Genomic DNA, 23680 nt, shown 5'->3' with positions numbered 1-23680 from the left:
AACACATAAGCTCACAAGTCAGCAGTTAAAGTCTTGCATCCAGCGCCATGAACTGGTCCCACGAAGGAATGAATGAGACATGACAGCAGCCAGGTTTTGCTATCCAAAGAAAGAGTGGGTGACCCAGTAGGGCTGAGGAATGGAGGACAGAGGAAATACGATTAAATGCACAAACTGGTCTGGAAATGTAAACACTTGTCAGCATGGTGAGAGTGCACGAAACAATGTTGCGTGTAGTTTTCGTTTTATCATCAAATCAGTTCAGTTTTTATCTCCTTCTAGGTGTAAAAGTGTGTTGCCAAAATCCAATATGAAATGTGAATGTAAATAATTTGTTCTTGCACAGCTTTCACACAAAAAAAGGTTCTAGTGTCTGAAAATGTGAGTTGTGACCTCCAGCTGCCCTTTTACAACTTCTTATCAGTTTGAAAACAAGCCTGTATTGCTTTATGACTGGCTAACTGTCCGACAATCCAGCCTCGACTTTACACTCACAAAGTGGAAGTTACAAATTAACACGGAGGCTGACACGCTGTTGAGTTTCACGTGTGTAAAGCTGCAGCTAAACCATACCTTGTCTGAGATCTCATCCTTGGTATAGAGCCGTGGTTCCCAAACTTTTTTTACTTGTGACTCCTTTAATGCAAAGCAGTTTCTATTTGTGAGCCTTTGTCACGGGTTGAATGTTTGTGAGCAGATTTCCCCCTCATCTGAATATTTTGGAAGGTCTACAGGTAACTGTATTGTACTTCACATGAAGAAAAATTTAAAAAAAAAAACAAGATTGGAGAAAAGTCCAAAGAAATAAACAACTTTATGTAGCTGAATTATGTTTTTTCATATTGAACACTGTACCCAACCACCACCTGGGTTGGGGAAACACTATTATGGAGAGTTGCTCAACCTGTGTATATTACAATACATAGTACAGTATAATACATTACACACACAGGTAAGATGAGTACTTAATTGTTGACCCAAATGTCATGATAATAATTAATCAAACGCACCTAAAGCTGCAGAGGCCATTAGTAGTTATTTCTATGTTTGTTTGTTTTTTTAGCATTGAGTAATGCTAATGTGATATCAACATAACCCAAACTGTCTTCTCCTAGTCATTACATAGAAATGTGCTGATTTCTCTGAAAGAACAAGGCCTGCATGACTCTTACTGATAGAAAATCACAAGTACTTGGTAATTCAGTGATAACCGCAGCATGTGGGAAGGCCGCAGGCCGAAACACGTTGGTCTAGTTGTGTTTTGAGTTTCGACATCTTCAGTTGTTTTCCTCCTCCTCATCAGTCTGACAAGTTACACTGTGTCAGAGACTTAATGTGCAAGTTGAAACAGACAGAACTAAAAAGCTGAAACAAGTCAGAAAACAAGTAGCATATCTCCTGCATATTGTCATCTGTAGGTCTAAGCATAAAAAGTCTATTTTAAGGTCCTTTGCAGCACACAGTAATGCGTAATACAAAGTTACAGTACTCCGTCTGCAAAGAATCGTCAGTTAAACATAGGAGTTCAGAGTTGGAACCGATTCCAAATTTCCAAGAACCGTGGATTCGATAAGACACATGCATTTTGATGCTGCTCATCGGTTCCTATAACAAAGATGTTCAACAGAGAAAGGTAGAAGAGTGACACATCTGGTTGAAATAGTCTTTTCTAAATGCTGTCTCATACTTCCTGACATATACACTCCACAGGGTTTAAACATTAATGGCCGTTGTTTAAAGGTCATCCTCCGGCAGCATATCCAGACTGAAAGTCAGCTCCTTGAACATGGCTGATTTTGGAGAAATCCTCCGTAATATCGGAGAGTTTGGTTTATTTCAGAAAGTCACCCTTTTTGCTCTTTGCTTCCCAAATGTTATTCTGCCTTTTCACTTTGCCAGTGTATTTTTTGTCCAGTCAGATCCAGAGCGACACTGTGACACAGACTGGATCCTTCATGCTGACTCTAACCTGACCGCGGATGAGCAGCTGAACCTGACTCTGCCCCGGGAGGAGGACGGGACCTTCAGCAGGTGTCGGATGTTTGTCCCTGTGGACTGGGACATTGATGCCATCAGAGAGTACGGACTCAATGAGACCACAGGGTGCCAGAATGGATGGGTGTACCTCAACACGCTGTATGAGGCCACCATAGTCACCGATGTACGTGATGGGTCTGTCTCATGGTCATTTGTAATACAAATATTAAATAATCTTTATAAAATTCTTCTTTATTAACAATTTGGTTATTTGTTTTCTACAGTTTGGTCTAGTTTGTGACCATGCTAATTTGTTGGAAGTGGCACAAGCAGTTTTGATGGCTGGCATTCTTGTTGGTTGTCTCTTATTTGGACCTTTTGCTGAGTCGTAAGTGTACTTGAAATTGTACAGAATATGTGTCTGGCACATCTCGTTTAATGAAAATCCATCACACACTTAACACACATAAAGAAGTTTCACAGAAGGTTATATCACACATGACCAGAGGGGTTTTATCTGTTCCAGGTTTGGGCGTAAACGAGCAGCTCAGATTCCAGTCATTGTGATGCTCATATTTACTGTAACAACCGGATTATGTCCCAACTTCTATTTATATTTGGCATCCCAATTCATGCTGGGAATTGGCTACGGAGGTTATCGACTGAACGCCGTCATATTGGGTACAGTATACTCCGTCATCTTACATTTGAAATCACAGGTATTTTTGGTCAGTTTTTGTTGTAGCCATGTATTTAACTCTTAATTTATAATGCAAAATGTAAAGTAGTAAAAAGGTTCTCCGAAATTAACATAATTAGACAACATTGTTAGTTAAATAATTGCCTGTAAAATAAATATAAAGCTTTAAACTTTTCCTTGAACCTCCAAACACACACTACAATGGATTTTATGATTTATTTTATCTACTGATTGGTAGTAAATTAAAACAATAAAAACAATTTTTCCTTATCTGATTAGAAAAAAGTATGAAGCAATGATATTTCTTTTTACACTCCATTTTAATAACTAAGATGATTATTTATTGACGTATTCAGTTATTTTTTTAGACTTGTCTGACAACCTGTTAGGACATTTTGTCAGCTTTGGGGCTCCATAATCTTTGGCGGGGGTAGGGACGTTAAGGCAATAAAGTGTCATTGATTTCCTGTTTCTAGCCACTGAGTGGATTGGGGTGTCCAGAAGATCATGGGGAGCATGTGTGACTCAGCTATTTAGTGCAGTTGGACAATGCGTCCTCGCTGGTGTGATCTACGCCATCAGAGACTGGAGAGTGGCTCAACTGATCACAGCAGCTCCACTTGCAGTTGTTGCTATTTACATATGGTGTGCATCAACTCACTTTAATTGCCTTGGCTTTACTTGTAAATTATACTGTATTTTAAGTGCCATTGTCCTTGTTTGGGACAGGTTTATTCCAGAGTCAGCCAGGTGGTTGTTGAACAGAGGACGGACAGAAGAAGCTAAACAGCTGATTACCAAAGTGGCAGCCATCAACAAACGCACTGTTCCAGAGTATCTGCTGGAAAAGGTGCTGAACCTCCACAAAAACCTTTTCTTACAATTTTATCAAGACTTAAATGGAATATTTACATGTGCCGGTAATAGCAAACACATGGTCTATATTTATGGTGAAAAAACTATTACATAAGAAATGTCTGCAATATAATGAACACCTGTACGGCCTCATGCAATCCAATACAATAGCCCTGCTAGAACCTCAACCTGTTACAGTACAGTAGACCGTGTCAGAGAGATCTTGTTTCAACTCCTTTGTAACTTTTGAGGCAAAACGTATATTGGATCGTAACCGCTTGGAAACACTACAGTCAAAAACCAGGACTATACTGGACTGCAGAAAGTTAACAACGTGGAAGAGTTCATCACCTCTCTGACACAGTGTGAACAAAAACTCAATACTTTTTGCAAGACTGTTGGATTACATGATTTGCTAACATAAGCAAGCCTTAGCATGACATTGTGTTCGCTCCTGTGCATTACAGATTGTTGAGAAAGAAACTGAGAAAAAGGGAGGCATAATAAATCTTATGCAATCATCTGTGCTTAGGAAGTATTTCTTTACTATTTTATTGGCATGGTAAGTTACATTTTACGATATATAACAACTACATCTACTGAGCCTGTAAATGATGCATTAAGATACTGAACTAATAATACATTTTACAATTTATATTTTCATACTTTTTGTAATACTTTGTAATAATATTGTAATACTTGTTTTCTTTTCTTCCTCAGGTTCTCATTGAACGTTACCTACTACTGCCTTTCATTCAATGTGGGAAATTTTGGCTTGGACATCTTCCTGACGCAGCTCATTTTTGGTCTGACTGAACTACCAGCGCATATACTTTGCATCTGGCTGTTAGAGACGCTGGGCAGAAAAGTGTCCCTGATGTCAACGCTTCTGATTGGGGGATTCTTGTGCACCTTAATCCTAGCTTTTCCTCAAGGTAAAGCACTTCAGCTGTGCTCATTCAAATAGTGTTTCTCTGGTTTTTGTCTATTTTTAGATACGCCGGCTGCTAGTGGCTTAAATTATTTAAAAAAATTGATTAATTTATATATTTATACTGTACCTCAGTAAATACCTCAGGTATTTTAAAGGCAGAATGAGTAGAATTTGTATAGACTCATACTAAAATAATACCACTCACTAGCAGTGTGTGGCGGCGTCTGGATCTGCAGAGGCCGTGCCCTCAGCCTGTATTTTGCTGTTTTTGGGACATTTCTGGGCATAAGGAGGGGCCAACTTTGAATGTTGCGTTTACAAACCACAACCACAAGGATTTTTAGCCACGCTTGCGGCCTTAGTGAAATATCGGATGGATTTCCTCATTCTCAGAGAAGCCTCACAGAGCTGCTAGCGTGGCTGCAGACTCTACGTCTTGTTCTACAGTTTACTACTCTGTTATTCTGCTCCAGGTAATGCTGTTGCTGTTACCACGTTAGCAACCTCAGGACGCTTTTTCATAAACTGGGCAGGATCCATATGCAACGTGTATGTTCAGGAGCTGTTCCCAACATCTTTCCGGTAGGCACTGTAGTGAATGATAGAGCCAGACATAATGCTCGTCAATCAGTTGTTGGTGTAAGTACAATAAGCGGTCAAACATTACAATTACAGTCAAAACATTGTGTACTGTAACATCATTTGTACTGCACTTTAGAATGATGCACATTTTCACTGCAACTTAAAATGAATGTTGCATGATTGCCAAGAGCCTGAGGAAATACTTTAAGGGAACACGTTCTGAGCATCAGTATGTTTCTGTTTCAGACAAACAGCCTCTGGTTTGGGCTCCATTGCAAGCAGAGCTGGTGGCTTGCTGTCTCCGTTGCTCAACATGTTGGCCATGTACCACTGGTCCATACCCACCATAGTTTTCAGCAGCCTTACGCTGATCAGTGGAGCTCTCAGCTTCCTGCTTCCTGAGACCAGAAGAAAAGAGCTCCCTGATTCAACCGATGAGGCCGAGGGCAACAGGTAAGTAAGCAGCAAGCCGACGGAGTCTCCAGATAAAGCCTTCATCAAGGCCACCACCCTGCACAGTCAATACATTTTGTTCCTGTGGTTGTTGTTGACAAAAAGATTTGAACAAAATACATTACAGAAAAGGTGACATGTAACAAAACGCTATCTAATTGAACACTTCCTGTGTATTCCTTTCTCTCACAGAAATAAGACCACCCTGAAGATCCAAAGTAAATCAAACAAGCCTGCACAAAGCAAATCTACCAAACTGTAGTCTGAACACTTATATTACTTTCCTGTTTGTTGTTGTTGAGACTCAGCCGTTATGTCTGTCCACTTTGGTCCATAGTCAAGCAACTGCCTAGTCATAGTTTTCAAAGAATAAATCCTAATATTTTGGTGGCCATCCCTGAGCATTCCTCGAGAGCCACTAAATTTCCACTTGTAAGAAATATCACATTCTTACCGAGTAGTGCCATGCTTTCAGTTTTTGGACATTAGTCAGCTTTACACACAAGATATCTCAGAATCTAATGCCCTGATAGCTCTGGAAGCTCATCATGCTCACATGGTAGTAAACCCTTTTAATTTTAATGACACCATGACATGACGCTCTACAAAGTGTTAAGAATAGCAGTCATTATCAGTGTGTGGAGGCTATGCACATGCTGTCACTGTCAGTACCTCATACTTATCTGTTACCTTGAGTGAATACAGTAGCATTTTAAAAACAAATCCTAACTGTTAACTGTTTTCTGAGATCAACTTCCTACTGAAATATGATTGCTGAAGTTCTCAATAGAAACCGTTCACAGTGGTGTCTGGATTTTTCTAAATGACAGGCACCTGGTGGAAAAATATACTCTTTTTGAGTTTCTCAAATGAATTTTTTTAATCCTTTAAGAAGCTCAAACGAAATACCATTCACCTCCATTGTATTGGGGTGATGGCAGAAGTCTTCGCAGCAGAAATCTGAAACATCTGCAAATAAAATGGAAACTCTCTACAAGGAGGTAAATGGTTAAAAGTGTGTTTTTGTGATTTTGAGATAATCAACCCTTGAAATGTTAGGGGTGGGGCCAATATAAAGTATTAAGTTTACATGTACAAATAGACTAGATGAGATGTTAACACCTAGCTACAGGAAATGTTATTGCTTTTTAGCATTTTGGTTTTTGTCAAAGATGTGACACAAGCATGCACCTACACAGTCACAGTTACACACAGTCCCACAAAGATATGCACACACACACACACACACAACAGACATAAAGACACCAATGCGCAGAAGCACACACATACGCACGCCATGATCAGTTTATGTTTAAATTGATTATTAAATGAAACATTTTTCAACTTTTCATTGCATGAAATGTATTAACTGTGTTATTACTATGGCACACCAAAGACAATAATTGGTGTCAATTTACTGTTAAAATTAAAATGATTCCAACTGTGTTGTTCCCTCTTTATATTGGCCCATTTTACCTGAACCTTGTGTTGCAGCTCAAAAGGGAACCTGCGGATACCTCTCATAATTCAAAACAAATATACTTTTCAAAATGTTTTAACAAATAAATATTGAAGAGATCCGTGCCAATTTTTTTGTCATGAACCAGCTCAGAGTCCAGACAAAACAGGGGAGACCACACAGATAATCATGGATTAAAGTAAAATAGATGTATTTAATCAATATGGTAATATACACAAAAATACAGTGAAACTGGTAAATCAGTATTATTAATTAATCAGTGGTGTAGTGAGTGCATGGTTAGCTGAATACCACCCCCTGAATTTCTCCAGTAATTTACATGACTTTGTGCCAAGCAGCACTTTGGTTAGTTTGTATCTGTAATTTTGAAGGCAAGGGGTATACTGTCTATAGGATCCCAGAAATTACAGTAACAGGGAAAACTTCGCTTTACTTCGGAGTGCAGAATTAGCTATTAGCATCTGGTGATTTTAATAAGGTAGTGGAAAGTTTTACAAAGAAAAACTGGTGAAGAAGAAATGACAGCTTCCATTGTTACTGTTACTACGCTGTTCTTGCTGTTGTGCCAGTGTCAGGCAGACTCGCTTTGCATTTCTTTGTTTTGGAAGAACTAATTTCTTCGCATTTTTTTTACTTGGACAAAATGAATTCCAAAGAACTTGCTACAAGTATCTCAAGGTAACATTTGGCAGCTTTAAGTGAATTAACTAAACTAGTTACATGTAGCCTATAACAGTTAAATGGTCTGGAAATGACGTGAGTCATCCACATGATAACCTCTACTTTCTCTGTTCTGACTACCAGGATGATAATATGGTCAGCTTTGAAGGTACAAAACAGATCATTTCAAATATCGCTGTATTCCCGAGGTTGGATAAACTGGCTGTGATGCTAGTAAGAATGGAGTACTGAAGACAAACACAGAGTGCTGCCGATAAATCAAATAAATCCACCTGCATCGATAGCGCCACCTGGCAATTTCCCATCTTGTTTAATTTACCCTGTTTGGCAATGCATTGGGGAAATGACCAATGTTGTTGTTGTTTTTGGACAGGAATGGATTTTCTTGATACTCACCATTTCGCCGTTTTCTTTCGCTGTCATATTTTCTCATTTTTCATTTAATTCTTTATTAACACATATGAGTTGTTTAAACATTTTAATTTAATCTTTCCGGTAGTATCTATGAGTGTGTGTATTATGATTAATTTACCCTTTAAATATGTCCGGCAGTCATTATAGTTCCTTTAGACATTTTATTAACGGGCACGCATATAAGTACTTATGTGATGAATATGCCCAGTGAAAAAGAAGTGGCAACACTGCATATAATTATTTATACAGAGCTCCACTGAGTCGACTTAGGGCTGGGCGATATGGCCCAAATCTTCTATCACAGCATATGTCATTTTATAACACAGTAACGGTATATATCAATCTCTAATCTCTACTGGTGGACACATTTCTATGGTTGCACAGTATAAACCGTCATATTGCCCAGTCCTGAGTCGACATGTATAACCATATTCTAGTTTATTGTAAAACCACAGAGAGCTGTGATAACTCAAAGGTCAGTATCAAGCATATAGTATATTCAATTAAAATGCCAATAATGTGTATGTGCATACTGCTGTCAAACAGTGTGTTGCTGAAATCATGTCAAACCTTTCGAATCTTTCAAGGCATATAGCTGCTGTTTAAAACCTTGTAGTCTGGCTCATGGAACGTAGGCTGTTGGGATAAGTCTGCCATTGGCCGACTACAGTCGGAATTCTCCTCCCCTTCCCCGTGTCTGTGTGTTGCCGTTTTACAAAGGCACCGTTGCTGCATCCCAGCCTTTGCACTGCCCAAGACGATTGTGATTGGTTTAGGGATTGGTAAGTGTTTTTCCCCCATACCAGAATGATGATGGGTTTTGCCAGACCTTTCCCCAGCGCTGGCAAAGCGCTAAAACAAAGTGTGGGGATAGGTCTGGCTATGCTAGACTTGGTTGAGAACTTACAGAGACATTTTTTTTTAACATTATTGTGTAATAAACTGTTGTCAAGCTCAAGATAAACCTGTAATTTAGGTTCCTAAGAATTCAACATTACTGGAGATGGAGGACTTTTTTTTCACAGGTTAATGCTTATTATTGAGCCAGATATGCTGCAGACTAAACATAGCAGATTTTACTAGTAAGCAACTGAATTTGGATCTATGATGTGTGTGTGTGTATGATGTATAGAAGCGGTCCAATGATTTTTGAAACACCTCTATAGCAAATGAATACGCTTTTGAAGAGAAAGATCTTATATAGATGTGGCTGCCGGCACTTCCTGGTCTCAACAACCACTTGGCAAAATCATGGACGTGTGTAGAGCGTAGAGGCACCCCATCAGGGAATAAGGCAATGTTGACTTGGGAACAACATTATTTTGATGGGCTGAAGAAAACATCAATTAAGCTATAAATATAAAAGCAGCAAAGGAATGTCGAATTGAGGACAAAGGTCATATGATGTTCTGAAGACATCACATAACTGAAAATAAACCAATGTTTACTTGAGAACATGCATTAGGTTACTTTTTGGGCAATATGACATGGCAACATACTTGCTAACAGGAATCTAAAAAGCAAAAATGCATTTTAATATCATCATAATAAAGCTGTAGTAGCAGACTAGTGTAAACTAAGTAAGTTTGAAAACTCTGTTTGTCTCACCTTGTAATTTGTGCCTCTTTGAACAGCAATTTTATTGATATATTTATTTTCTAATTTTGCAGGCATTGGCAGCAGGGCTGTCTGTGATGATGACACCAGAAACATTGATTGGCTGAGACAGTAGTTGTCCCAGAGATGCCTCAGCCAATACAAAATATTGGTCTCACCGCTGGGCACTTGGCTTGGAGTCAATATGTTAGATAACATTCAGGAGTTCAGGTCAGATTAAACATTAATAGATATTGTTTAAACCTGTGGTGCAGTCTTTTATTAAGCACCACAAAGTAAGATAACCAGCATCATCATGGCTGATTTTGGAGAGATCCTCAAGAGCATTGGAGAATTTGAATTATTCCAGAAGCTCACTCTGATTGCACTTAGTTTTCCAACTATCCTTCAGTCTTTTATGCTTGCAAGCGTGGTTTTTGTCCAGTCAGATCCAGAGCGACACTGTAACACAGACTGGATCCTTCATGCTGACTCTAACCTGACCGCGGAGGAGCAGCTGAACCTGACTCTGCCCCGGGAGGAGGACGGGACCTTCAGCAGGTGTCGGATGTTTGTCCCTGTGAACTGGGACATTGATGCCATCAGAGAGTACGGACTCAATGAGACCACAGGGTGCCAGAATGGATGGGTGTACCTCAACACGCTGTATGAGGCCACCATAGTCACCGATGTAAGTGATGAGTATAGACAAGCAGACATTTGTTATTCAATTACCTTCATGAAACATTTCATTAAACATTTACATTTTTAACAGTTTGATCTAGTTTGTGAAAAGGCTAAATTGTTGGAAGTGGCACAAGCAGTGCTCATGGCTGGTATTCTTGTCGGGTCTCTCGTATTCGGACCTTTTGCTGAATCGTAAGTGTATTTCATACAGTACAGAATTGTGTCTTTGGTCTAGGATGTGAAGAAAAAATTATATGTAACCACACTCTATTATTATTACTATTTCCACTACATAAATATATTTCTTGTAATTTTACTTTTTTTTTTTTAAGATGCAATTTAGAAAAAAACTATACCATGACTCTGTCCAAAGGTAACAACATCCCCCCAGCATGTCTGGAGTTTACTAATGAACACATTACGTCTTGTTTGTTTAATCCGTGCTAAAACGAAGTGAAAAAAAAAAAAAAGACTGCTGCTCAGCCTTACTTCCAATTTTGCCAAATGGCTGCCCACGGTATTAAAAAGTAAAAATTCCCCTGCAGTCCAAAAAGCATTTTCCTCATAATAATTCCTCAGACCACCATTATAAAAGAGACGTTTGTAAAACTGTTGACAGGACACTGTCTGCAAATAAGGTCAATTTGGGTCTTATATCCACATCTTGTAATACATCCATGCATATAACCCATGAATGTATTAAGGTATGGAGTCAGATCAGTCTCGATATTAATGAAGGATTCAAAATACAAATATATTCTGGGATTTATATATAAGTGACTCCACGAAAATACTTTTCAATGCACACAAAAATAGCTAGCTAGCTAATAGATGAATAGGTTGTCCATTATATATGTATATATATATATATATGTATATGTATATATATCAGGCCTGTGCTGTTCCTGCTTGATGTTATCTCTCCATAAAACCAACTTGTCGTTTTACACTTCAGGTTTTGTACATATTAAACAATCAAGATATTCATTCATTAGTGAGTATTAGAGGTGGTTATTCCCAAAATCTTGAATTATTTCTCTGAATCATAACTGCCGCATTAACTGTAAAACTAAGTTAATCCTAAAATAATCACTTAACCTGGTGGGCACTGGCAGTTTGGTCCCCAGATTGGAGGCAAGTCCCCACAATATGATGAGACAAACACACATATCTAGAAATGCAGCACTTGTTATATTGGTTGTTGTGTTGAATTGATTTTGCATTGTACCCATAAAGCTAGTGCCCAGTTCTAGTGTGCACTGAAGTGAAGTGTCAAGTATTCACTGTTCAGTACATAAACTTGTGATTTAGCCACCTAATAGCATAGATGAACTTGGACATTTATGACATGGAGCTTTCTGTCTTTCTCTTCATTAGCACTCACATTACCAGCAGCTCTTTTAATTTAGTGTGTTTATCATAACAGAAGCTGTTCTTGATTGATACTATCTATCTATACTGTATCATTTTGTTCTTCTTTCTGTTGCAGGTTTGGTCGCAAACGAGCAATTCAATTTCCAACGGTTATTCTGTTCACATTTAATTTAACAACAGGGCTATGCCCCAATGTCTACTTATACTTAGTATCCCAGTTCTTGGGGGGAATTGGAGGTGGAGGCTTTCGAGGCAACAGTATTATACTGTGTATGTATACTGAGTTTATACATATTTAGGATAAGGTAGCAACTATCGACTGTTTCTTAATAATTGATTAATCATTTGGTCTATAAAATTTAAATCGTGAAAAAATGTCCATCGCAATTACCCAAAGGCCAAGTTGACATCTGTGTTTCATATGAGCAGCTGACCAAAATCCAATTCAGTCTACTATCATAGAAGTCTAAGAGAACAAGAATATACTTTTATTTTAGAGGCTATTACTCGAAAAATTAATCAATAATCACTATTTTTTATTAGTTATGGGTTCTGTCTTTTGTTAATCCTCTCCAAAACCAAATACACAACAATGTGTAAGGAATGGATTAAACAGTGTGTTTGTCTGCGCTAGTGTAAGCTGGCAAAAGTTAGCGCGTCCAGCTAATCAGCTTACTACTTACAACAGTAACTGAGCATTACTTACACGGTATGTAAAAAAAACTAGAATTACCGCCCCGTGGTTGTATGCCTCCGCCAAAGTGTATTTTTTGGCTGAATGTAAGTTATCACCATATTGATGGTTTTGAATAATGGCCAAAAAAGTGTTTTTCCAGGATATTATGGTGGCACAGTGAAGTTGACCTTTGACCTTTTGGGTAAAAAATGTCATCACTTCATCGTTGTATCCCATTAAACATCTGTGAAAAATTCCATCATATTTATCATATCAGTTCTTGAGTTATGGCCAGAAACGTGTTTGTCACGAGAATGGGACAGATGGACAACGCCTACAGTCATGCCAGCACAAAGGCATGAAAAAATGTGGAAGCCTGGATGCTATCAAGAGTTTAGGGTGGCTCTGCTGCTCTTTATTGGATTTGGGGAACCCAAGAAAGGGTTACATTAGCCAAACACATAGGATAGTAATGTTTGAATATGTAAGATAACAGCCTAATAGTTATTTTAGAATGAAATACAAGCTGGAACTTGAATTTCTTTCCTCTACTTATTATACTAGGACTAACTAGTAAGTAACACTGCAATACAAGGACAAGAATGAGAACTTTTTACCCGGGCAAGTAGCCTTAGCCTCAGTCTTTTAGCACTATATCATGAATGTATCAAGTACACATTTAAAATGCCTTTTCTCAATTTAAAATGAGTCATGTGGAAACTTTAAAAAGTCAACCGTAGACAGTGTTTTCAGCAAACTCATGCTATTACTATTCTTATTCTTCTTAAACTCTTTTTAATGCACAAATTGGAGGAACTAGTGGGATTACATTTCAGTGATTGTACCTTATATTACATGTGACAAATCAACTAATTTTATATTTTCCTAATTGCAGCCACTGAGTGGATCGGGATGTCCAAACGATCATGGGGAGCATGTGTGCCTCAGCTATTTGGTTCAGTTGGATATTGTGTTATCGCTGGTGTGATCTACGCCATCAGAGACTGGCGGCTAGCTCAGCTAATCGCAGCAGCTCCACTTGCAGTGATTATGAGCTACATATGGTTAGCATTAACTCATTTTAATTGCCTTTTATTGTTTTATTTGTAAATGATACACTGTTTGAACTGTCACTTTCCTCGTTTCTATCAGGTTTATTCCCGAGTCAGCCAGATGGTTATTAAACAAAGGAAGGACAGAAGAGGCTAAACAGCTCATTGTCAAGGCAGCAGCCATCAACAAACGCACTGTTCCAGACTCTCTGCTGGAAAAGGTTTCATTGCCTTGTATTAATTTAATTACTTATATTTTACATTTTATATTGATGTCATTTAATTTGTTATTAATACATTTAATCACATTTTTATTCATTTTCATTGTCTGTTTATTAATGTATTCGTTTGTTTATGCATATTTATGTATATGTAGTTACGTTTTCAGTCAACTTGTTTTCAGTGAAAGATGAAGTACTTGATATTGAACAGTATACAGGATGTGTGTAGTATATCTTTTTTTAGTTTTCAGTGTTACATTAAATGATATTTACGCCACAGATTGCAGTGAAAGAGGCTGAGAACAAAGGAGGCCTAAAAATTATTTTCAGATCACCTCTACTGACCAGATATTTCTTCACTGTAGTGTTTTCATGGTAAGTTGAAATATATTAAACATTGAGATGATAACAGTTCTGTATTCATTCTGAACACTTGCATCACAACCTGTGATTTATAGTCATTTTATGGTGGCAGACACTCCTTGCACTTGACCACGTATTGCTACCAAATGGTGGTTGGTTGGGTGGTAATTTGATGCTGCAGAATAACTTACCAATCACAAATCTGGAACAATGAAACAACTGTTTGGTGTGCATGGATTTTATATAATGCAGGACATCTTTCGTATGACTAATGTGTTTTCTTCCTGTTTTGAAGGTTTTCACTGAACCTTTCCTTTTACTGCCTGTACTTGAATATGGGAAACTTCGGCTTGAACATCTTCCTGACTCAGCTCTTGTTCGGTTCTGTTGAAATACCAGCTGTTTTAATCTCCATGTGGCTGTTGGAGGTTTTTGGGAGAAGAATATTATTCATATCAACACTTCTGTGTGGGGGACTCTGTTGCGTTCTTATTCTAGCTGTTCCCCAAGGTAAACCATTTGGTTTGGTTAGCAAAATGACAAAATGTTTTTGTCTGTTTGCCAAGTTTAATCTTACTTTTGTTTTCAGGATATTCTGCTGTCACAATTTTAGCTGTCGCAGCGCGTTTTTTCCTGATCTCGACTGGTTCTATATGCGCTGTCTTAATGCAGGAGTTGTTTCCAACATCTGTCAGGTAGGTCTTCACAGCCTCTTGTCTTTTTGTCCAGACCAGGGTGAAGCAGCATTTAAAAAGTCTTTAAAAAGTCACAGTCTTGACACATTTGGCAATAAGAACTGAAAGGTTAAAATAATCACTCCAAATGAAAGTATATTCAGTATATTTTTCCAGTGTGTGTTTAAACCAACACCGAATTAGCAAATGTGCCATTTGACCTATATGTGGAAGTGGTATAACTGTTACAACACCGGACTTTCAGACAAACAGCCACGGCTTTAGGATGCATGTCAGCAAGAACAGGTGGATTACTGGCTCCACTGCTCAACATGTTAGCCATGTACAACTGGGTCATACCCATCACAGTCTTCAGCAGCCTTACACTGGTCAGTGGAGCTCTTGGCTTCCTGCTTCCTGAGACGAGGACTAAAGAGCTTCCTGAGTCAGCCGATGAGGCAGAAAGCAACAGGTAACTATGGCAAATTTGTTCCGTCATTATATATGTCATTAGACAAGTTGATGTCTCTCACAGTTCCTCATTTCATCACAGATAACTTCAAGTCATGAATCTGTTTCTGTCCTGTGTTTTTCAGAAATGTTACCTCCACAAGGACAGAACATTTTCCGTATCAGGAGTCAACCAAGTTGTAGACATGTGTCTCATGGTTTATTCTTTAAAAATGCCTAATGCATTGCTTCAAACAATACATCAGTCATCACTTACTGCACACATTGGGAACACTGATGGGGTCACAAGTAGATAGTGATTCATTTTAAGGGGCAACAAGCCGAAAAGGTTGAGAACCACTGACTTACATCATACCAACAGACCAAAGCTGTAATAATTAAGCACTATACATGATAAAGTGATGTATGCATAAAGATTTTCTGCTCTTGCTTTTGTTATGCTGCTTTAATTAATCAATAATTAAATTGTCAATAATATTTTTACAGTGTGCTGCTGTGTGCTGATAAGAGCTCAATATGAGGATGCTAGTGTCTACATCCCCTGTTACTAGAAGTCGATCCCTCCATCAATTCAATTAACCACCATATGTGGGACCTTCTCTCATCTTTCCCGTTTAGAGTATGGCACACTTTGTATTACATTTACATTTAAATGTATTCATTTGACAGACACTTCTGTCCAAAGTACAAAGTACAAATGAGGAACAATCCCAGCCACACTTGATCAAGGAGAAGCCTTCAAGAATAAGTGTCTCAACACTCTGTTCCATGTTCCACCTGACACAAGTGCCACAAGGCTGCAGGAGCACGACATTTTTTGAGAATAAGCCAGAGCAATTCATTGCAATTCAATAACTTTTATGAAGCTTGTGATTGCAATAACTAGTAGTAAAAAGCTACACCACAGTAACATGGTGTTCTCTAAATATCTTAACTTACTTGCCAGTCTTATGAATAAGAGTGACAACGAAACCAACTGAAGTGCTTGTCAGATGGTTGAACACCATCTGAAACTCTCCCCCCACACCCCACAATCCAACAAGCACACACACTACACTCAGTAAGGCCAGGTGTGTTTTTATATCTGGCACATTTTGCCCCCACTTTCGAGTGTTTTTGTGTTGTTGTACATACTACTTTGTTGCACACCCCCCACTCTTACCTTATTAATGTGGACACAAAATGCACACTAATAATCGTCTCCCCAACATTAATAATTAGAAAATGTGTTTTTTATTGAATGTGAAGAATAAGAAGAATATAGTCTTATATTGCATGTACTCTGAAACTTGCACTATGGGGGAAGAGTGACTGGCTGAGTCCATATGGTAAACATTGCAATTCAATCAACCCTGTAACAAACACAACTTCCATGAATCTTATAATGTTCAGTTGTTAACAGTGTCCTTTTTGCCGCGTTATTTACCAACATTCACTGTAGCCACCATTTAGCAGCCTAGCTTGTTAGCCAGTGTTTGCCCACAAAAAGTTTGCTCATTAGCAATCGGTGTGTAAATATGCAACGGACAACTTTCTACATAAATTTACAAGACTTTGTGCTGTACATAAGAGAGAGCACAGGTGTCACTAACAACATTAGCAATAGCCCTGTTTTGTCCAAGTGTCCCAGTAAGCCGTGACAGTGAGCCAGCATGCACAATACTAGGACACTGAAACTGAAGCAGCTAAATATATCAAAAGGCTGCCAGAGACCGTTCAGTGCCACTCTAGTCAGCGTGTCGTTGTCCACGAGACCTCTTTATTTGGACAAAACTAATTGCACTTACAAAACAAATTCCGTAGAGCTTACTACTCGTAGTAGCTAGTTAACATTAGACAGCTTTAAGTCACTAAGCTGTTGAGGAGCCACATGTAGTCTATTACAATGAAACGGTCTGGAAATGACAACATTGATGTTAGTTTAGTCAAAGTAAATACATATAATTCTGTTTGAATGTAATCTGGGCAGAGATGTGTGTGGGGGAAATCAGTCAGTCCACATGCTCGTCCAGCAGGAAACAATTCTGCTACGGGGGTACTAAGCATGAATTGATACTCACTGGATCATTTCTTTCTTTGCTTGCGGCGTCGCTCCAGGGACGGCAACGTTGAGCTGTCCGTCAGTTGGATGGTCCGGCGCTTTGAACCAGACTAAAATATCTCAACAGTGATTTCATGGATTGCTATGAAATTTGGTACAGACGTTCATTGTCCCCAGAGGATGAAGCCTTATAACTTTGGTGATCCCTGACTTTTCCTCTAGCGCTACCACGAGGTTCATATATATGGTTTTGAGTGAAGAGTCTCGACAACTGGAAAAATTGCCATGACACTCAAATATTCGAGCACCGTCATCACATCAGAAAATTCAGTTTGTCCAATACTTAATTCTATGATCAAGCACATTCTCATCAGCCTCAGCTGTACTTTCTGTTTAATGCTCTTGTCAGCGTGCATAACTACAACCACACAGAGCAGCTAACCTGGCTGTAGATTAGTCTTGTTATTCATAATTTACAGTAATTTTTGGGAACTCTTCAACACTCTTTAATTGAATCTTTCCTTATTGGCACACACACTAACAAAGCAAAGCCGTGAGTTCTCATGATTCATTTACTCTTCACAGTTTCTTTGTTTTTTCAACATCCTATTCTATTAATGACAGGTGTTGGAGCAGGTGTCACTTCAGACGCAAAAGCCCACTGAAGAAGATGTTGCAATCCTGTGCAGACATGCTTCCACTACTGAGTCTACTACTGCCATAACAGTTCTCAACTGAATGTTAGTAGGTGTGTTTTATGACTTTATCTTCATGGTTTAACCACAGAGAACTGTAATAATCTTCAGAGGTCAATGTCAAGGCTTTATATAATCTATAAAAAGCACCAAAACGTAAACTGATGCTGTTGTTAAACAGCAAGGTGCTGTGGTCATATCAAACAACCATTCAGAGACTTTTTAGCAATCTTACACATATACAGTAGGTGTGTTGTTAAAAACACTGTAACTCAAGCTTGGATGTCTTATATCATTTTTACTTACTACTACTTTACTTAGAACATTTTGTTCTGATTTTGAACATTTTTACCTTTTTGTTTTAAAAATAAAAAAAAAACAGTTGTCAATATCAAGACGGCCTTTTTTAAGGCTCATAAGAAGTCAACATTTTTTAGGAAGGTTAATGCTTTTTTCTTTTTTTTTTCCAGATATGTTGCACCCAACACACAGCAAATTGAATGCATAATCATCATTTGGATATGTAGGAGGATTTGAGAGAAACATTTCCACTCCAAATAAATAGTCTGTTAAAGTGGACATTGTATCCATTTTCTAGCAAGGAGTCAAAGATAACATTCTGGACTCTAGTCCAAGTGAGAATAAAAATACATTCGACAAACAACATTCTTCAAAATGCACCATAACCTTCAGACAATAATGTTTTCGTGCACACACCAGCTAAATACAAAAATCAGTCACCGGTTTGTTGGAATATAATTTAGTTTGGTTAAACATTAATGGATATTGTTTAAACCTGTGGTGCAGTCTTTTTTAAACAAATACAAAGTAAGATAACCAGCATCATCATGGCTGATTTTGGAAAGATCCTCAGGAACATTGGAGAATTTGGATTATTCCAGAAACTCACTCTGATTGCGCTTTGCTCTCCAAATTTGATTGAGTCTTTTACCTTAGCAAGCGTTCTTTTTATCCAGTCAGATCCAGAGCGACACTGTAACACAGACTGGATCCTTCATGCTGACTCTAACCTGACCGCGGATGAGCAGCTGAACCTGACTCTGCCCCGGGAGGAGGACGGGACCTTCAGCAGGTGTCGGATGTTTGTCCCTGTGGACTGGGACATTGATGCCATCAGAGAGTACGGACTCAATGAGACCACAGGGTGCCAGAATGGATGGGTGTACCTCAACACGCTGTATGAGGCCACCATAGTCACCGATGTACGTGATGAGTATAGTTACCGGACAAATAATCTTCAAGAGAATCCTTTCTTCATTATGCATTTGTTTTGTTTTTTCTTTCTCTCCAGTTTGATCTAGTTTGTGACAAGGTTAAACTGGTGGAAGTGATAAGCAGTGCTCATGGTGGTATTCTTGTCAGTTCTCTCATAAAATAATGAATCCTTTTTAATTGGTTAATTCATCCATCCATTTCATGATGCTTATCAGGTCCAACCCACATTCATTTACTTAATTACATCGTTAGGAATTATTGTTATATACTGCTGGGAGGTACTGAAAAAAATGTTATATATAATAAATAATTCTAGGCCATATTGTTCTGACTGGTTTTCCATCACCCTGAAATAAATGGTTAACCTTGTGGGAACCCATGTTTTTGGTCCCAGGTTAGGTGGGAGGTGTAGCTGTGAAAGTGTAAAAATATTTTTTTTGGCTGTGTGAGTGCATTTTTGTCTCCACGATGTGATGAATACCAAGTACATAAACACAAATACACATGGCGTACCTCAAAATACAGACCTAGTTGTACCAGGAGTTGTTGTCAGCTATTGTGCTGAATTGATGCTTTATAGTGCACATAAAGCTGTTGCCCAGTTCTGGTGCTCATTCATACTCCCTATGTGTCCATATTAAATACCAATTTTTCAGTAAATAAATGTGCCATTTAGTTAATTTGTAGCATAGATTGAATTAGGTGTTTGGAGCATATGGTTATAGCTACTTCTGTCATTTTCTTCATCAGCACCATTCTTTTCGTGTGTTGACCGTAACAGAAGCTGGTCTTTTTTTCTATACTGTATCATTTTGTTGATCTCTGTCTGTTGCAGGTTTGGGCGCAAACAAGCAACTCGATGATTTATTTTTTGAATTATTCTAATGAAATATGTTTTGGTTGAAAATTAAACAAGACCAGTGAAAACTATTAAAGTATATTTTTCTTGTTGCAGCCACTGAGTGGATCGGGATGTCCAAACGATCATGGGGAGTATGTGTGACTCAGCTATTTGGTTCAATTGGACAGTGCGTCCTCGCCGGTGTGATCTACGCCATCAGAGACTGGAGAGTGGCTCAACTGATCACAGCAGCTCCACTTGCAGTTGTTGCTATTTACATATGGTGTGCATCAACTCACTTTAATTGTCTTGGTTTTACTTGTAAATTATACAGTATTTTAAGTGCCATTGTCCTTGTTTCTATCAGGTTTATTCCCGAGTCAGCCAGGTGGTTATTAAACAGAGGAAGGACAGAAGAGGCTAAACAGCTCATTGTCAAGGCAGCTGCCATCAACAAACGCACTGTTCCAGACTCTCTGCTGGACAAGGTACAAGTTATTTTCTTTCCATTAGCCATAGTGTTGGGTAATAAATTATGCCTCCTAAAATGATTTGCTAATACTTATTTTAAAATGTATTTGTTACAAAAGAATCTTTCAATTCTTCAACAGTTCTCCAGTCTCCTAAAATTGATGATGTCTGGGAATAATAACTGCTTGTGATGTCACAGATATCTCAGCTTGGGATTCAAACTACTGAAAGCCTGCGTTACAAACGTTTTGAAAGGCGTGTTAGTTGCTAGTTGAGCTGGTACCACAAGTGCACAGTCAGAACTGAGTCAGAAGTAAAGGTTTTAAAAAGGACAAGTAATACTGTTATCCAGTATTATAGATTACATATACCCCTTTTACCAATCCCAGTAAAGTGTTAATATGACTTGATATTAAAAACTTTGCAGAAGGTGTATAGTCAATGACAACTTTTCAGTGTTTCACAAAAAAATATTTCTATTACAGATTGTTGTGACGAATGTTGGGAACAAAGGAGGCATTACCGTTATCTTCAGATCACATGTACTGACCAAATATTTCTTCATCATAACACTGGCATGGTGAGTTTAAATTTCCTAGACCTCCACTAACTTCTTAAAGCTGCACAAACCTAACATTTTTATATTAACAATGGCTGGAATGACTGCCGTAATGTGCGAGGGGCCACTCTCATAACGTACGACATTTAAGGTCTCGTATCCTGTATGACTAATGTGTTTTCTTCCTGTCTTTGAACGCAGGTTTTCAGTGAACCTTTCCCTCTACTGCCTGTACTTTAATATGGGAAACCTCAGCTTGAACATCTTCGTGACACAGCTCTTGTTTGGTGCTATTGAAATACCAGCTCATATACTGTGCATGTGGCTGTTGGAAGTATTTGGGAGAAAAATATTACTTGCAGCAACACTTCTGACCTCAGGACTCTCTTGTATGCTCATCCTAGCTGTTCTTCAAGGTAAACCCCTTGGCACGTTTTAGAAAATTGACAATTCCCTGTTTTTGCCTTGTTGGTCTGTTTGTCATGTTTTGTTTTTTCAGGATATGCCATTGCTGTTACGTCCTTAGCCGTCACATCACGTTTTTTCCTGATCTGGGCTGGTTCTATATGTAATGTTTTTGTTCAGGAGTTGTTTCCAACATCTGTTAGGTAGGTCTTCACAGGTTTTATGTGCAAACTTTCCACACCTCGGAGAATCACCATTTAAGATGTTATTATATTAAGTATATTTTGTCAAAGAGTGATAGCCTGCACAACTGTATATTTTAACGAAGTGTTTTGTGGAAATGTCACTGTAATAATTTACACTCTACCCCTTTCAGACAAACAGCCACGGCTTTAGGAGCCATGTCAGCAAGAAAAGGTGGATTACTGGCTCCACTGCTCAACATGTTGGCCATGTACAACTGGGTCATACCCATCACAGTCTTCAGCAGCATTACTCTGGTCAGTGGAGCTCTTGGCTTCCTGCTTCCTGAGATGAGGCAGAAAGCAACAGGTAACTATGGCAAATTTGTTTCGTCATTATATATGTCATTAGACAAGTTGATATCTATATCATATACATCATATACATTTCACTATCATCTGTCCGTTGTCTTTCAGAAAACGGGACTTCCACAAACACAGCAAGTAACCCAAATTCATCCAAGCTGTAAACATTTGTTTACAAAGCAGAATGCTTTTACTTCAAACTGCAAGTCCTCACTTGACATCAGAGTATCAAGTGTTGTACGCATAAAGATTTCTTACCCATTGCTTTTGTTTTCTTATGCCTCTTCATTTATCATTAACTGAGTTGTCATGAATCCCTTAATAATAAACGATATGGTTTTATTCTGAGTTGGGCACACTCACACTGTATATAAACATGATGAAATCAAATCTTTACAATATATCATAAAGAATGATCATTCAAAATGTATTTGTACATGTATGTTTGCACATACATGTATGTTTGCAAATTAATCGATCCATACGTCTTTTAAAGGCTGCTAATAATACTAAACTACATCCATTTCCAAAGTAATTAACACAATATATGAACATCCTATCATAAGACTACACCACTGTATTTTATTATCATTACTCATCAAAATTACAGATTGATTAGTTTACTTCTATATTTGATTGCCCAAGAGGGTAAAAACAAAACTGTAATGAATGCAATAAGTGGGTACTTACCAATTATAATTGTAGCAACAAACATACATACATAGCCTTTTTCCAGAAAAATAATCATTTGCATAGCATTAGAAATCAGAAATACTTTATTGATCCCGGGGGGGAATTACACAGTTAGCAGTTACATTTACAATTAGCAGTTACATACCAGCAAAAGATTTGGAAGATTTCTGGGAATTTAGCAGGAGGTTAAAGATACATTTTTAGAAATACACTTATTCACTTTATTAGTTAGATGAGAAAATTGATACCACTCTCATGTCTGTATGGTGAATATGAAGCTTCCACCAGCCACTGGTTAGCTTAGCTTAGCACAAAGACTGGAAATAGTTCGCCTGGCTCTGTCAAAAGGTAACAGCACCCTCTAAAACTCACAAATTAACATGTTTTTTTCTTGTTTGTTTAATCTGTAAAAAACGACAAGTTGCTTCAGAAAGCAAAATACCTAAAAACACCTGGTAAAATCTTCAGTCAGATCATTTGCAATGTGTTTCTGTGTGTATAATTTGCAATCTGTTGCAAATGAGTTAAGAGTTGAGATATTTTAATACATTTCACCAGTCGGTGCTCGAGCCCTAATTAGTGAACTTTAGAGGTGCCGGTATGTGGATTTTGTTGACTTTGGACAGGGTCAGGCTCCGTGTTTTCCCCTGCTTCCAGTCTTTATGCTAAGCTAAGCTAAGCGCCTGCTGGCGTTAGCTCCATATTTAGCATGGAGATACGAGAGTGGAGACTGCAAATCGCCAGCATGTTATGAATAATGACCAACAGGACGAAATAGAGGCATCCTGTACAACAATATTCCAAGGGGTATTACTGTGGGATTGCTATGCCACATCATGGAGTTAATGAACTGCCAGAGTACATGGAGTAGGATGCAAACACAGCAGACCGCAGTTTTAACTGATTTTGACTGTCTGATTGATCAGTACAAATCCTCGCACTTATGCGTTTTAACCGAACCAAACAGGTTAGGTGTGAAACCTAACCTTGAGACAAGTGTA

At 38.3% G+C, this 23680-nt stretch overlaps 3 protein-coding genes across 3 annotated transcripts; all 3 read left to right on the top strand.

Annotated features, from left to right (window-relative positions):
- The first annotated feature begins 1771 nt into the window (after nt 1-1771).
- LOC139297030 (solute carrier family 22 member 13-like) lies at nt 1772-5763 on the top strand. The gene is made up of 10 exons (XM_070919613.1): nt 1772-2161; nt 2262-2365; nt 2504-2658; nt 3154-3322; nt 3407-3527; nt 4000-4094; nt 4253-4467; nt 4940-5048; nt 5295-5501; nt 5694-5763. Exons 1-10 carry the CDS (start codon nt 1787-1789, stop codon nt 5761-5763), a joined length of 1620 nt encoding a protein of 539 aa, XP_070775714.1. The 5' UTR covers nt 1772-1786.
- Nucleotides 5764-9979: 4216 nt separating this feature from the next.
- Nucleotides 9980-15373, top strand: LOC139296452 (solute carrier family 22 member 13-like). The gene is made up of 10 exons (XM_070918852.1): nt 9980-10363; nt 10448-10551; nt 11849-12003; nt 13305-13473; nt 13562-13682; nt 13963-14057; nt 14341-14555; nt 14635-14740; nt 14985-15191; nt 15316-15373. Exons 1-10 carry the CDS (start codon nt 9989-9991, stop codon nt 15371-15373), a joined length of 1605 nt encoding a protein of 534 aa, XP_070774953.1. The 5' UTR covers nt 9980-9988.
- A 3401-nt stretch (nt 15374-18774) lies between these two features.
- LOC139296451 (solute carrier family 22 member 13-like) lies at nt 18775-22150 on the top strand. Its single transcript, XM_070918851.1, has 9 exons — nt 18775-19149; nt 19239-19304; nt 20099-20286; nt 20371-20491; nt 20960-21054; nt 21235-21449; nt 21533-21641; nt 21815-21990; nt 22098-22150. Exons 1-9 carry the CDS (start codon nt 18775-18777, stop codon nt 22148-22150), a joined length of 1398 nt encoding a protein of 465 aa, XP_070774952.1.
- Nucleotides 22151-23680: the final 1530 nt, after the last annotated feature.

The sequence above is a fragment of the Enoplosus armatus genome, chromosome 14 (genome assembly GCF_043641665.1).
Source record: "Enoplosus armatus isolate fEnoArm2 chromosome 14, fEnoArm2.hap1, whole genome shotgun sequence".
NCBI lineage: Eukaryota > Metazoa > Chordata > Actinopteri > Centrarchiformes > Enoplosidae > Enoplosus > Enoplosus armatus.
The sequence above is the reverse complement of the archived record's forward strand: the minus strand, read 5'-3'. Positions and strand labels throughout refer to the sequence as shown.